Source organism: Spermophilus citellus (genome assembly GCF_964194105.1).
Source record: "Spermophilus citellus genome assembly, chromosome: 14".
NCBI lineage: Eukaryota > Metazoa > Chordata > Mammalia > Rodentia > Sciuridae > Spermophilus > Spermophilus citellus.
In genome coordinates, this window is record NC_138194.1 from 29297714 (window position 1) to 29313487 (window position 15774).

Below are 15774 nucleotides of genomic sequence, written 5' to 3' on the forward strand. Positions count from 1 at the left end.
TTTTCTAGCAGTACCATACCAACAATGTTTTATGGACACTAAATTTTCTATTTAATGTACACAGTCAAGTTTCTATGTATTATCTGTAGGAGGAAGAATGTAATTGGATTATTATGGAGCTCTTGATCGTTACAGTATCTTTGTAGCAACAATTTTTAAACTAACCTTGGCATTGACTGGGTATAGTGGTGCACATCTGTAATCCCAGCAACTTGGGAGGCTAAAGCAGGAGGATTGCAAGTTCAAGGATCTTGGAGGATCTTAGAATTGCAACTTAGGCCCTAAGGAACTTAGTGAGATCCTGTCTCAAAAAATAAAAGAGCTGAGGATGTAGCTCAGTGGCAAAACATCCCTGGTTTTAATCCCCAGTACCAAAAAATAAATAAACAAACTTGTATTAAAATATGAAAGTGCAAAATATCTATACTATGTCTGCAACTATAAAATTTTTGCTTATGTAAAAAGTTTAGCATAAAAGAGAAAAATGCTGGAGTGGTGAGGGCGTCGATTTTTGTTATGAAATTGCTTGTGCTACTAGCAAACAAAAGCTATGTATATCTATGTAAATGCATATTATGTTCTTCTAACCTTTGAAGAACAAGTCATAGAAGTCATTCTGAGTATTCTATTAAGTATGTTCCCAAAACAAAGGTATTCTCCTATATAACCACTATGGATTCAAATTTCCCCAGCTTTCCCAATAGTATGTCTCTCCTTTCTGACCTAGGATCCCATGTAGGAACCTGTTGTATTTACTTAATGTGTCTTACCTGAAAAAATCCCTTCTTCTTTTGGAAACTACATCCTAAGTTTCGTATTTTCCTTTCCATATCCTCAACAATTATAAAAGTTTGTGACCTTACATCCTGTAGGTTGACTTTACTTAACCTGGGTCTATCTGTGTCATCAGGAACACAGGTCTTGCCTCAGCAGAAACTCCAGAAAAATGCTATGCTTAGCTCTGTATGGCTTCAGGAGGCACTTTGGAAACCATATCTCTAGGGGTGATATGGTTCCCAGTTTTTTCTACTGTAAATTCAAAATGGTACCTTTTGTATTAATCAGTATTTTGGGGGGCATATTCCAATATGTAATTGGAATTAATAGTGTAATTCCAATTTACACCAGTGTGCTGTTCCTCAAGTCTTTTCCTTGATCAATAACTTCCACTTCAGTCAGCTACCTCTATGAAGGTTGGCAAAGAATGATTCTTGCTTCATTCTGTCTTCATTTATTAGCTTTCTATAAGGAGTTCTTTTCCTTCTCTCCTTATGTATTTATATTAATATAGACTCTTGGTTTATTTTATTAATAGGCTATATTCCATTACTGTCATTATTTTGTTGCTCATATTATCTTTGATTTTGCCAGTGGGGAATCCTTTTGAAGTGGTTTATGTGTCCTTTTGGTGTGTCTCTGCCATTCTTTGAATATTTGTAGCTTCTGACACAAGATGACCCAGACTTACCTTTCACAGTCCATAGAATTGCCATTTTTCCAGTCCACCTTGGTTAAAACCTGAAAGCTGGGTGCTTTTCGCACTTGTTGCTCCTATGCTCTCTCAGAAGACAGTTAAGCAATAAATAAAACTACATGTGTGTACACATACATAACACATTTTAAATTATATTTTTAGCTGGGTGTGATGGCACATGCCTGTAATCTCAACAATTCAGGAGACTGAGGCAGGAAGATCACAAGTTTGAAACCAGCCTCAGCAACTGAGAGAAAACCCATCTCAAAAAAGGGCTGAAATGTAGCTCAGTGGTAGAGAACACCTGGGTTCAATCCCTAGTACCCTCTCTCTCTAAAATATGTTTATATGTGTGCATATAAACTTAAATAACATTAGTTTTTAACAGTACTTCCAATATTGGCCCAACACCTTAGATTTTTCTAGCTTTCCTCGTTTTTAGATGATTGTTTTGAGTCCACCATGTGTTTGATTAACCATCTTCAACAAGAAGAATCTGGGCTAACCATCCATTTGAGTACAATACATTGGATTTGTACAGAATCTGAGTACAGAACAGTGGATTTCGCAGTCTTGGCTATCAATACATTGTCTCAAATATTTACTTATATGCTCATTGAAATCAGTCTGGCAGCCTTACTGGCCCTCTGCTTCACCTGACACCCCATATCTTTGGGAGCTCTCAAGTACACCCCTAATTCCCTGTGTGCAGCTCCCATCCCCTATTTCACCCCAGTACTTGTTCTTGATGGACTTGAGGGCCTGCTGTGAAACACATTTTCACTTGCCTATTCATTGTCCTGTGAGTCATCATCAATTTTATGTTTAATAAAGTATCTCCCCAAAAGAAACAGGAAGATATGAAAATAAATCTACTACACAACAATTTATTGTAGGTCCATTAGAAAAGTAGTGTTAGCTATAACCACCAGTAGGCCTTATGATAGCAGTTAAAATGGAAGTAGGGATGCGAAGAAAAGTTTAATAAGAACTTCATTGTTTGCTAGTCCCCAAAACAGCCTTTGCTCTGATCATGAATACCTTGTCTACTAAACAAGGGATAGTCCATTTGCAAGCGGACTAGATAGAGTCTGCCTCTGAATTATATGTGTGTAAGCTAAATCCTTGTCCTATTATTATTTTATACTCAATTCTTAACAGCAAAATTTAGAGAACACTACATTGTTTATAAATCATAAAGAGGATCAGATTCTTCCCTTAATATCTAGGAGAAATACCACATAATTTTTATAATTAGTAGTTATAAATGCTGCCATGTGTCAGAAACTATGTTAAGTATTTTGTATATACTGTTAATCTCTCTTTTTTTAAGAGAGAATTTTTTAATATTTATTTTTTAGTTTTCGGTGGACACAACATCTTTATTTTACTTTTATGTGGTTCTGAGGATCGAACCCAGCGCCCCGTCCATGCCAGGCGAGCACACTACTGCTTGAGCCACATCCCCAGCCCATACTATTAATCTTTTACAACTGTATGAGAAATTTATATTTAACTGTTTTGTAGGTGAGGAAAATGTGTTAGCATTTTGCTTTTCTGTTCCTTAATCTTTTTATGAATTAATAGTTCAATTTATTTTAATATGGACTACTTAATTTGTTTCACAGGGATCGAAAATTATGCAACTTGGGATTAAAAGGCTACTATGTCAGAGGCAGTGGCAACAATGCAGGTAATGTAGTATAAAATTGTATGCCCTTATTTTGCTAAAATTGACCCTAATGTTGTATTAATTTGTGTACAGTTTGTTAATGTAAATTTGCTAACTTTAAATATGAAAAGTAGCAAATAATCCTATAATTATTCCTTTCATATATACATATATTATCTAATTTCATATATATTATGAATAGTATATATCTACATGCATACATGGTTCTAGAATCTTCATCAAAGCAGATACTTTATTTTTCTATACCTCCTTTATGGACTTGATGCACCCTTTTTTACCCTGTGCAGCATTCCTTCCTGAGTTGTTGGCATTAGATAAGAGCAGTCTGGAATTTGAAACTTTGAAAAATAGAGAATGTGTAGTTTCTTAGTTTCTTCATTAAAATTTATTTTGTGGACCAGCAATTCATGATAGATTCCAAATAACTAGCCATAGTCTTTACTTGAAGAGGCCGCCCCTTATCTGGTTTAACTTTTCCAAATAACATAAAATTTGGTCTATACCTTGAGTCTGTCTTAGACTTTCCTACTCCATTGGCCCTTCCATGTAGATATTTCATGTTTCTAGATATAGATTAAAAATGCAGCATGAGTTAGAAGCCGGAGCCAGATTAAGTACATTCTGTCACAGTTATCTTTGAAAATCCTTTAACTCTCATAGTGGCACCTAACTTTTGTTTTTTTATTTAGCAGTACTAGAAATTTAGCACAGGGGTGTTCTACTTCTGAGCCAGATCCCCAACTCTGTTTTGTTTTTAGACAGTGTCTTACTTAGTTGGCCAGGCTGGCCTTGAACTTGTGGTCCTCCTGCTGCAACCTAAGTCACTGGAGTTATAAGTATGTGTTACCACATCCAGTTTAACCTCATAATGATGGACTAAGACACTGTTTCTTCAGTCACATACTAAAAGAAATGTGTGGTTTGAGTTTCAGGGCTATGCTGGACAAATAAGGTTTCTGTGAATAGTAGGTTACTACTGATTGTAAGATGCATACCAAGAGAGACAGATAACACTTAGCTGATTCATTTTGCTTTCTGTGCTTTCATAAGTTCACTGAGTAAAATAATAAATGGAGTCTTTCCATTGTTAAGATAAGTACCTTTTTCCACTTTTAGGAAGCTGTGTGAGTAGAATTTGCAAACATAGATTTCCCTTTTATCAGTATCCTGTGTTTATTATGTAAGATTCACTGATGTGTTACTTGAGATCATCAAGCTGGAGTACAGTTCAACGCTAATTGAACTAACATATAAAGTGATCTTTATCTTTCATTTTAAATAGCTAATAGAGCACTTGAATGACGTTTTTGTAACTAGTGGTATAATCTATTAAATAGCCACATTAGGAAAGGTAAAAAATATATATATAATAGCTTTTCTTTAAGAGCTAAACTAAGGAGCTTGAAAGAATTCTAGTTTTGTGGATTCAGACTTTTAGCAGATCCTTTCATGAAATCAACTCTTGCACACAATCCCAGGACCTAAATCCCTGCTGTATTGAAGTGTCCCAGGAGCCTAAAGAAAACGTACTTCTCACCTTCTCACCTCTCTGGTTAACAGCTTCTAACATAACTCCACAAATCATGAGTTTAAATTCTCTGATCTTGTTCAGTAATTTTGCAGATAACAAACATGAATATGTAAGTACTTTCTTCACAGTTATATTTCCCTGGGCCCTCTTCTTTTTTTTTTTTTTTTTTTTTTTATTTATTTCTCAGAACTGGGGATTGAATCACAGGCCTCCAGCATGCCAGGTAACACACTATACTACTGAGATTCATCCCCAGCCCCCATGAAATTGGTTCTTGAGTTTTCATTAACTGTTTTTGGTACTAGTCAATATTTTCATCAATTCTTTTCATTTTTATAAAACATCTTAACACTTTGAGCAAGTCATATGATTACTAAGGATTTAGTGTTCTTTGAAATGAGGAAAACTTGCCTCTAAATGTACTCTAAAACTAACAAATGGCTGGGTACAGTGGCGCACACCTGTGATTCCAGCAGCTCAGGAGGCTGAAGCAGGAAGATCATGAGTTCAAAGCCAGCCTAAGCAACTTAGTGGGGTTCTAAAGCAACTCAGCGAGATCCAAAGGCTGGGGATGTGGCTCACTGGTTAAGCACGACTGGGTTCATTCCCTGGTACAAAAACAACAACAACCAAAAAAAAACTAAGAAATGCTGTCTTGCTGTCTATAGGAGACCAAGCTACAGAAGAGGAGGAAGATGGTCATTCCCATGGCACTGCAGAATTGCATGACAGCAAAGACATAGACCTAGATGAAAGTGAACTTGATTCTGAGGCCGAACTCATGAGAAGTATGGGATTGCCACTTCAGTTTGGTGGAGTGTCTACACATAAGAGTTTTGAGGTAATGTACTTCTATTATTTCTGCTTTTTTACTTTTTTCATAAAATAGCACAAGATATTTTTTAAATCCCAAATCAAATGCATTCATAGAGCATTCGGGGAGTGGGGGGGCTGGGGGGTTCTGGGAATTAAAGTGGTAGAGCAGGGGTGCTCTACCACTCAGCTATATCCCTTGCTCCTTTTACATCCCTAAGTTGCCAATGCTGGCCTCCATCTTATGATTGTCTTTACCTCAGCTTCCAGAGTCTCTGGGATTACAGGCATGTGCCACTGTACATGACTCCCTCTTTTTAAATGTAAGATTTTTAAGCTAACCAAAACTACAAATTGTGTTATGTCCCTTTTGTGACTTTTCCTTCTCTTGGGAACTTATTTTTTTATTTGTGGTACTGAGAGTTGAACTACATCCCCAGCCCTTTTTTATTTTATTTTGAGACCAGATCTCATTAATTGCCCAGATGGGCCTTGAACTCCGATTCTCCTGCCTCAGCCTCCCAAGTAACTGGGATTACAAGAATGTTCCATGCACCCAGCTCTTGGGAACTTAGGAGGGGTCAGTTGTTTATGTGTTTAAAAGCCCAGGGTGAGAATGTCAAAATAGATTTGGGTTCTGCCTTCTTTTATAACTTATGAACAGCATTTTATATTCAAGTTATTATTTATCTGATGTAGATGTCTATGAATACAAAAAATAAAGTAAAAAAGAAGAAGAGAAAACATCAAAAGAAGTACTTGGATGAAATTATGCAAGAGTCTTGGAGAAAAGAATATGAAGAAGATGACCATTTGGTTTCAGATGACCCATCTTCAGTTGAACAGTATGAGAACACTAGAACATGTGAACTTCAAAATAAAAGGAACATTGAAACAGAAAAACTTTCTGTTGAAAATACATTATCTCCAAAATTTGAAGTTACAGAGAATTGGGAAAGGTATTGGAATAAATATGGAGGAGAACTGTTATGGCAAAGCTGGCAAGAAAAACATCCAGATCAAATACTATCTGCTGAACCTTGGAACTTTCCTGATACAAAGGAAAAATGGGAACAACATTACAGTGAACTTTATTGGTATTATTTGGAGCAATTTCAGTATTGGGAAGCTCAAGGTTGGACTTTTGATGCTTCACAAAGCTGTGATACAAATACCATTGCATCTACAACAGAAATTGTCAAGAAAGATGAAAATATTGTGAAAGTGGACTTAATGTCTTTTCCATCTTCACCTATCACAGTTGATAAAAAAAGCTCTGATTCAAGTGATAAGGATCATGATGAAATACTTGATGGAATTAGTAATATGACTCTGAGTTCGGAGGAAGTAGAACTCAGCCAGTTACATTCCTCTGTAAGTTGTGATGGACAGCTAAGTGAAGTTAGTGGGAGAGAGTGTCCTGCTTCTGGTCAAAGTGAGCCATGTGATGGAGGAACCAAGAAAAGCAACTTATCTGGGAATGGAAGCGCAAATCAACTAGCTCAGGGTAAGATTAGCCAAATTTATTCTGCTAAGCAATAGTTAGCAAAATGAATCAACATTATGTGAAGCAGAAGGATTTGACCTTTCATTTAACATTTGTGTTTGCTTATCTCAGATTGCTGATCTAGTTGAGTTTTTTTGAAAAACTGTCCTTTCTTTTCTCTGTATTCTTAACAATGGAACTTACCTTAGTATAATATTCTCATTCCTTCCTCTTTTGGTGTTATTTTCATTCTTTTTTTTATCTGGTGGTTTTTTATTTACACTCTTGATGTGTTTCTGTACTTATTTTGACCATAAAGTTTATAATGCGCATATTGGTCAATGTGTTGGCTTTTATATTACTGTCTCGTATTACTTCCTTTAATTTTTTTTTTAACCTATCTTCCTACTCTTTTTTCTTTTTCCAGATACAATACACCTTCCCACAAGGTTTGCTTTATATTGCTTGTTCCTTAGTTAAGTGCACAGGTTGGCTATTTCTGTAATATGCTCCAGTGTTTCTGCCATCAGAATCAATTTAATGACTTCAGATTTTGGTTTGTTTTCGACCTTCATTAAGATCAAGATGTAAGGACTGAGGTTGTGGCTCAGTAGTGGAGCACTCACCATATAAAGATAATAAATAAAGGCATTGTGTCCATCTACAACTAAAAAGATCAAAATATAAGATGTATGTTAAAAAGATCAAAATATAAGATGTATGTTAAATTTCTGTGTAAGTGCAGTTGGTATTTTCTTTATGTATTCTAAGTCTGACCCCAGTCAGAGCTTCCCACTGCCTGCCTTGCAAGTTTCCCCTTCTAATCTCACCCAATCTGATGGAATTTATAGGACAATGATAGACATGTCTCAGATCCACCTCAGTTAAGGATATTGTTTTAAAAGTATACTCATCTTAGTTACTTACATTGTCGATTTAAGAGCTACATTAAAGAAAATTATATTTACTTTGTAATGGAGGAATTTCCTTTTAATTATAGTGATCATGCTGTCTTTAGAGTCATTTCAATTAATGTTTCTTAATAATGTGATTGCCAAGAACTACCACAATGTTAACTTTGTAGATTAATTTGTATATTAATAAGTAGTTACAGTTAACACATCACTATTTGATATAAACATAGGAAACCACTAGTATGCACATATGTAGTCCATATTGACCAAAACATTGTTATGTAGCACATGACTATATAGTTAGAACATAGAAGCTTATACCTGCCTTTTTTCCCCCCTTAGATTCTGCATGTAGACACACTGATAGATGTATCCTGCCACTTTGCTGATGCAGCTCTGTAGTTCATTGCAGGAAAGGCACCAAAATATTTTGATTGCCTTTGTAAATGGCAAAAAAGTTGCCAAACCAAGGAGAAAATCTGCTTTAATATCTCTGCCTCTTTAGAGCCACAGGAATGTTCCGGAGCAAACACAAGCAAAGACAGGCTGCACGCCAGTGGGACTGATGGAGATGAGAGTGAAGAAGATCCACCTGAGCATAAGTCCAGCAAACTCAAGAGGAGGTAAGTTGTACATTACTTCTGTCTCTGAAATGTTTTAGCATAAGTATTTGTGTCTATGAGTGAGTGCAAGCAGGATCTAATGGTAAGATACTATGGTTTTAGATCCATGGTCAAATCACAACTCTGCTACAAACTAAATACATTTCTTAATTTCTCATCTGAGATGGGAGTGGTGCCTTTTTTGGTGAGCTTATTAAGTAGACTGGAGCTAGCCTGCAGTATATATGACCCTTGATTAATTTTTTAATTGTTTTTTAGTTGTAGATGGACACAATACTTTTATTTATTTTTTTAATGTGCTGAAGATCCAACCCAGAATCTCACACATACTAAGCAGGTGCTCTACAACTGAGCCACAATCCTAGCCCAGTTCCATCCTTCTTAATGACATTTTTTCTTTCACAATTTTTTTTGGTCAGATCAATAGTTCTCAAATTTTTTTCTTACTTGTTTTTAAGGAGAACCTCTAGAGAAATCAACTATAAGAGATTAATTTCAGGCTGTAGCTTTTACTGGTGTTTTTTTTCTAAAGGAAAATGAAGAGACCTATATTTGTACCATGTTTAGGAATAAAGGTGATTATTTGACATGGTTTAAGATTTGTGTGTTTCTTACTATGTTTCAAACACTTCTGGGTCAGGTCATTTGGAAAATCTAGATTAAGGTATTGTTTCTCTGGGATTTTTGAACTATGGTTGATTATTGATACTTCCCTAAACTGGTGAACTCTGAAGGGGGAAGTATAATGACTTGTAACTATTTACCTTTTTCTTTTTCTTTTTTTTCCCCCTTTTTTTTATTCAGCCATGAACTGGACATTGATGAAAACCCAGATGCAGACCTTAATGACAATGATTCCTTTCTGGGATTCAAGCATGGCTCAGGACAAAAGTAACTATTCATAATTATTCCCCCTCTTCCAGGAATCCTAACCACTTCAACTGTCTTAAAACTCTTTACTAGTCTTACAGATGATAAATAATACTATATTTGATAACATTCAAAAACGCTAACTTTTCTTGTTAATAAGAATTGCAGTAGAGATATCACTGTACCTTTGATGTATTCACTGTGTTAATTCAGTTGCTCTTCCTAGTAATCCAGTGTTGTTCCATTTCATAGATGAAATGTGCAGTTTAAAGGTGTTTTTTTGTTTTGTTTTGGGTGGGTACCGGTGATTAAACTCAGGGACACTAGACCATTGAGCCACATCCCCAGCCCTGTTTTTGTATTTTATTTAGACAGGGTTCTTGCTGAGTTGCTCAGTGTCTGGCTTTTGCTGAGGCTGGCTTTGAACTCAGGATTCTCCTGCCTCAGCCTCTGGAGCCACTGGATTACAGGCATGTGCCACCACACCCTGCTCCTAAAGGTTTTGACTTGGCCAAGATCACATCATTTACTGGAGGAAGATTTAAGCCCAGCTCTTGTAACTTCAAGCATGGTTTTCACCTATTTATATAGTATTTATATAGATACTATTTATACAGTATTAATAATTTTAATACTGTATAAATAGTATCTCACCTATCTACTCCACTGTACATCTGGCGACCCAGCAAACATGGCATGAAAAATTCATTTCTACATTAACCTTTTTTCTTATTATAAAAGTAGTAAAACTCAAGGCTCGATATTGCAGGTGTTGCATGCCTGTAATCCTAGCTGCTCGGGAGGCTATGGCAGGAGAATCACACTTTCAAAGCCAGCCTCACAGCCTCAGCAACTTAGTGAGTCCTTAAACAACTCAGTAAGACCCTGTCTCTAAAAAAAAATACAAAAAAGGGCTGGAGATGTGGCTCAGTGGTTAAGTGCCCCTGAGTTCAATTCCTGTACCAAAAAAAAAAAAGTAAAAAGTTAAAGTCTTTTTTTTTTTTTTTACCCCCAAATTGTTCCCAGAGGTAGGCAGAGTTTGGCATATCTCCTTCCAAATTTACTTGTGTATGGTTTTATGCCTAACTACACGTTACTTCCCTTTTTATAAAACATAAAAGTAAGACCATACTAATCATACTCTGCAGCTTGTTTTTCTCCTTCAGCAATACCAAAGACAGCCTCCTTGCTGATATACAGAACATTTACCTAATTGTGTTGAATTCACCATCCTGATGAGCAACATCTAAGTTATTTCCTCAGATCTAAGTATAATGCCTTTGGCCCTTCCAGATTATTGCATGCATCAATCATTCTTTCCTTCTTATTTATTACTGAAGTGTATTTCATTCTGTGGATGTACCAAAAGCTCTATTGATTTGTTTTCACCTATTGAAGGGTATATGGGTTGTTTATAATATTTTGCTATTACAGACAAGATAGCTATGACCATTTGTCTATGAAAACAGAAATTTTCTCCAAGAGTAAATGCCCAACCATTAAATACAAGGAAATATGAATGAGTAGGTAATAGTAGAACATTGGTCAGTTTTCTTTTATTTGAGTGGAAGACTGAACTGATTAGAAAAGGCAGGCCAAAGATGTAATATTTATGTCAGTTTACACCAGTGTTTTAATACAAGAACCAGAGTCCTTGATGTTTCTAAATGTTGAGACTTTATGTTTTACTTTCCTATTTTATAAAATTCAAATGGGCACCTGCAAATTATGAAAAGAGAAAAAGAACATGGAGAAAATATCACAATTGATATATAAATTGATTCCAAACTAGTTCAAAAGTACATGCTAGCCAAGCACATGTAATCCCAGCTACTTAGAAGACTGAGGCAGGAGGATCAACCAACCTGGGCATTTTAGTGAGACCCTGTTCTCAAGATAAAAATGGGCTAGGGGTATAACTCACTAGTACAGTACTTACGTAGCATTTATGAGGCCATGGTTTCAATTCCTGATACCACAGGAGGAAAAAAGTACATGTTAATAATTTTAATACTATATAAATAGTGTCTAAAGTTGTCCCCTTTAGATACTTGAAGACAGTTGTAGTTCATACAGTCATTTGAAGCTGAAGTTTAGCAATGCAATGAATTTTGAATTCCTATGATATGCACATGTAATTTTATTTGTGAAACTATTGTATAGTTCTTAGTATATACTCACAGAGATCTGTTTTTGTTGCCTGGCATGGTGACACACACCGGTAGTTCGGAGGCTGAGGCAGGGGATCACAAATTCAAAGCAAGCCTTGGCAACTTAGTGAGGCACTGAGCAACTCAGTGAGACCCTGTCTCTAATTTTTTAAGAAGGGATGGGGATGTGCCTCAGTGGTTAAATGCCCCTGGGTTCAATCCCCTGAACCAAAAAAAAAAAAAAAAATAGATCCTATTTTGATACCTGGGGCTTAACTTCATTGTTGTCCTTCTATGTAAAGCGCTCAATTCTTAGAGGGGTAAGATTAATTTTTATTATAAAAAAGTTTTATTAGCTGTCAGAGGAGGGAGTCAAGTGACACTTGATATAGTCAAAGATTCATAGCAGAGATATATATATATATATATATATATATATATATATATATATATATATATAATCTTTTAGAACTGGAAAAAATCAAATGCTTAGATCATTTTGCTCTGATAACTTTTTATAATAGGGGTTTGTTTCTTGTGTAAACTTAGATTGATCTAGCTTAAGAATTTAGTGACTACTCTTAAAATAATTTGAACATGTCCAGATAAATGTTAAGAGCTTTGGCATTGTCCCACATTGAGAAAAATTTTCCTAACAAAGGGATATATGTCTTTGCAATTTCTTTATTGCAATCTACTATAAAATTTTCTACTTTCTGCTCTACATTAGAAATGTTGATGTTCCCATTTTTGGTGTTTCACATTGTCTTTAAAATTAATATAAAATCTAGTCTACAAACTCTTTTGCAATTTGTATGTGAATTGCTGGTTTTTATAATTTTGGAGAAAGAAAGAAAACGAAATACTGTAGAAATTGTGCGTGAACCTCTTCTTTTGGTCTGGTTGCAGGTATGGCGAAATTCCAAATTTTAGTCGTCGACAGGTCAGGTATCTAGATAAGAATGTGAAACGTAAGTCAAAGTACCTAGACATGCGTAGACAAATAAAGATGAAAAACAAGCACATCTTCTTTACTGAAGAATTAGAAAAACCATTTCTCAAGAAAAGCAAAGCTCTGAGCAAGGTAAGTATACATTTTGTTTTATAAAAAGAATCACATTTTATGAGCTTGACTCTTTAAAATTGTATTCAAATGGAAACTCTATTTCTATGAGCTATAGGACTACCTAAAATTCTTTTCCACTTGCTTCCAGATGGCATATATTGTGTAAATTAGATTTGAAAAACAGGAATTTGAGGTATTATGAAAAGGAAGTGTTTGAAAATTATAAAATTGAAGTGTCTAGAAAGGTAAATAAATCAAATTGCCCTATCTGTGTAGTAACAGAAAGGACAAAGGCATGTCTCTTTCTAGGCTAAGTAAGATCCTGGTAATCCAAATTCCAATGCAGCTTTTCCTGTAAGTCTTAATTCTGAGCTCACCTGGAGAGAGTGGATCACCCTTTGTAATAACAGGCCCACCCCAATAGCATGAAATTCAAGGCTGGCTTATTGATTCACATTGTAACCTGAAATATTAATGTCCCTCCTCTCAGACTTGACCTTATCTGCCATCCAAATACCTGGGAAACAAAAGAAATTAGAAGATTGCTTGTGCTATGAGTTTATCCTTTTATGTTCTAGGGAGAAGTGCCTTCTAATCAGTGGAACCTTGGTATTAGTCACATTGCCAGCAATTTTCTAGGGCACAAGAACATAATCTCTGACTCCATGCTGACTTTGTTTTACCCTTAGGCTACATTATTCTATCTAACTTCAGCTTGAGTGCAAATAGGCTACAAACCTATAGCTGGTTTTATTTTTTATTATCTATCAGGTTGGTTGGTTGCTGGTGATATTTTTATGAATAGTTTAGTGGCCTTGGTTATATCTGAAACAGAGTGCTGAGTCCAGTCCATCCTGTAGGACTTTTTGTAGTGTGTTGGATGTAGTAGTCCCCTTTGTTCGTCTATAAATGAGAGCAGAAGTGTGGCTGCTGTGTCTCTGGATTTCTGATTAAGCGTAGGCAGATTTCCCTCAGGAATATCTAGGCTTTTACCCATCATACATCTACCACTGTCGTTCTGATTTACTAATGCTTATGAAGGTCATGAAGGCCTAATATGAAGAATATCCTTGTTACAGAAGACATAGGGAAGTCTGTCATCTAACTTTGGGCCTTGTTAACATTTCAATGAATAACCATACTTTATTGCTACTTATTTTATGGGCTCTGCTGTTTTATTAAGACGGTGCTCATTCTTTCTGTAACACTGCTTTTATTTTGGAAGACAAATTGGAACTAAATTTTTCAGAATGCTTATTTAATATCACATAACAGTTAACATAGATTGTAGGTTGGCCATTGCAGAAGACACTGTACAACTTGAAAAAGACTAAAATTAATGATTTGACATTATGTATCATTTGTAATGATAATATCATAGCACAGCTATATTGTTAGGAGCCAGTAATGAAAAGCTACTACTGAGGCAGTTTGGCTTTATCCCCTTAGTGTCAACTTATAGCACAAAGTGTTTAGTATTTTCCTTGATTTTTAAGAAATCTTTAATAAGATCAGGGAATGCCAAGATAAACTCCAGTTATCCAAGAATTACTTACATTAGCTTCCATGATGCAATAATTTCTTAGAGCTCATAATTAAGAGATAGTTTGTCAGTCAAGTCACATATGGTAAATGATGAGAAGATTCTGTTTAGTATTAACTCATATTTATGGTGATAATCTTAAAATTTCAGGTAGAAAAATTTCTAAAATGGGTTAATGAACCAATGGATGTGGAAGCATTGCAGGAGTCATCTTCACATGATAATGTGCAAGACACTTGCACCAGTACTGATTCAGAGGATCAAGACATGTCTGTTAGTAAAGCTGATAACCCAGAGAATCTAGAACCTGAAAAGTGTCAGACTGTGTCTTCAGCCAGTGAACTTGAAACAGAAAAGAATGAAGGAGATAGTTTGGTAGCATCTATGCCAGAAAAGAAGGATTGCATTACTCAAGAAATATCAGACTCTCCCCAGGTAGAAACTGAAGGTAAGAGTAAATATGTTTCAACTTGCTGGTAGATTTCAATAAGTACATTTTTTTCTCTAATTTGTATTTTCTTAAATGATTCTTTTGAATCATTTATACCTCAGAATCTACTGCTGTTTAATTTTAAGTGGAAAGAGCATATTAACTATATTGGCTAAGATTTGACACCCTTCACTCTCTCACTCTCTTCACACTCTTCACTCTCTCAACCTAAGAAAAAACAATAAAATCAAAGGGAAAACTGCATCTGAAGACCACATCTGCCATTGACCATGGCCTCTGCCACCACTCTGTTCTATGAGCTGAAGATGGCCCATCCTTCTTGAAATTTTGAATAGCTTAAGTTTTGTTTTTGATATTTTGGTGTTTTTATTTGTTTTGTTTTTTTTACTTTCTTTGAGTGTGGTTAATGGTGGTTGTTTGTTTCCTTACCAGTACATGGACATAAGATATTCATGGTAGTAACCTCTGCTGAATGGAAAATAATAGCATTTTTACTTTATGTTCTATATTGTTTGAGTTTTTGTAGTAAAAGTTCTCTTATAATTAAAAATAATTATATCCATGGAATGACTTTTTTATAAGGTAGACATTTTCATTTGATATAATATTCAGCTTTTTGATGAATTATTTTAGACTTGTCCTTGCAAAACAACTGTATTTATTATGACCCTACATCATCTCTTTCTTAATTTTCTTGATTACCAATGTTATAACGTCTCATGTCCATGTGACACTTGCATATTTCTGAAACGCTTTTTTATGCTTTGTTCTTACTTAATCTGCAAGGTTATAGCTCACAGAGGTAGGTGATTCATTTTCAATTATATAAATTTGGAAAGTAAAACTCAGAGAAATTAAGAAATTAACCTACATAAGTAACATAGCTAGAACTCAGTGCCCAAGTTCTCTGTTGCCTAATCCCTTTTGCCTACACTAGCCTGCTTCTATGAAAGCAACAGTTTTCATAATGCTGATAGTTCGTAAGTGAGTGTTACCACATTCACAGGGGCATTTGGAAGATGTTGATTGATGCTGTCTGGAATTCTGGCCTTTGTACTCAAGTTCATGTTATGAGATAGTCTTATATAACAAAGAATTATTCCACCCCAAATTGTCCTTATACTTTCTGTTGAAGATTGCATCATGCTTTGCTACTGACC

The 15774-nt window shown here is 35.4% G+C and overlaps 1 protein-coding gene across 1 annotated transcript in view; it reads left to right on the forward strand.

The window, feature by feature from the left end:
- TGS1 (trimethylguanosine synthase 1) overlaps positions 1 to 15774 on the forward strand; it is a 41620-nt gene that overhangs the window by 4386 nt on the left and 21460 nt on the right. Inside the window, exons 2-8 of the mRNA XM_081266826.1 lie at positions 3103 to 3167; positions 5367 to 5539; positions 6211 to 7018; positions 8417 to 8534; positions 9339 to 9425; positions 12464 to 12638; positions 14314 to 14611. Of these exons, the coding sequence (XP_081122952.1) occupies positions 3103 to 3167; positions 5367 to 5539; positions 6211 to 7018; positions 8417 to 8534; positions 9339 to 9425; positions 12464 to 12638; positions 14314 to 14611 (1724 nt within the window). The remainder of the gene's footprint in view (positions 1 to 3102; positions 3168 to 5366; positions 5540 to 6210; positions 7019 to 8416; positions 8535 to 9338; positions 9426 to 12463; positions 12639 to 14313; positions 14612 to 15774) is intronic.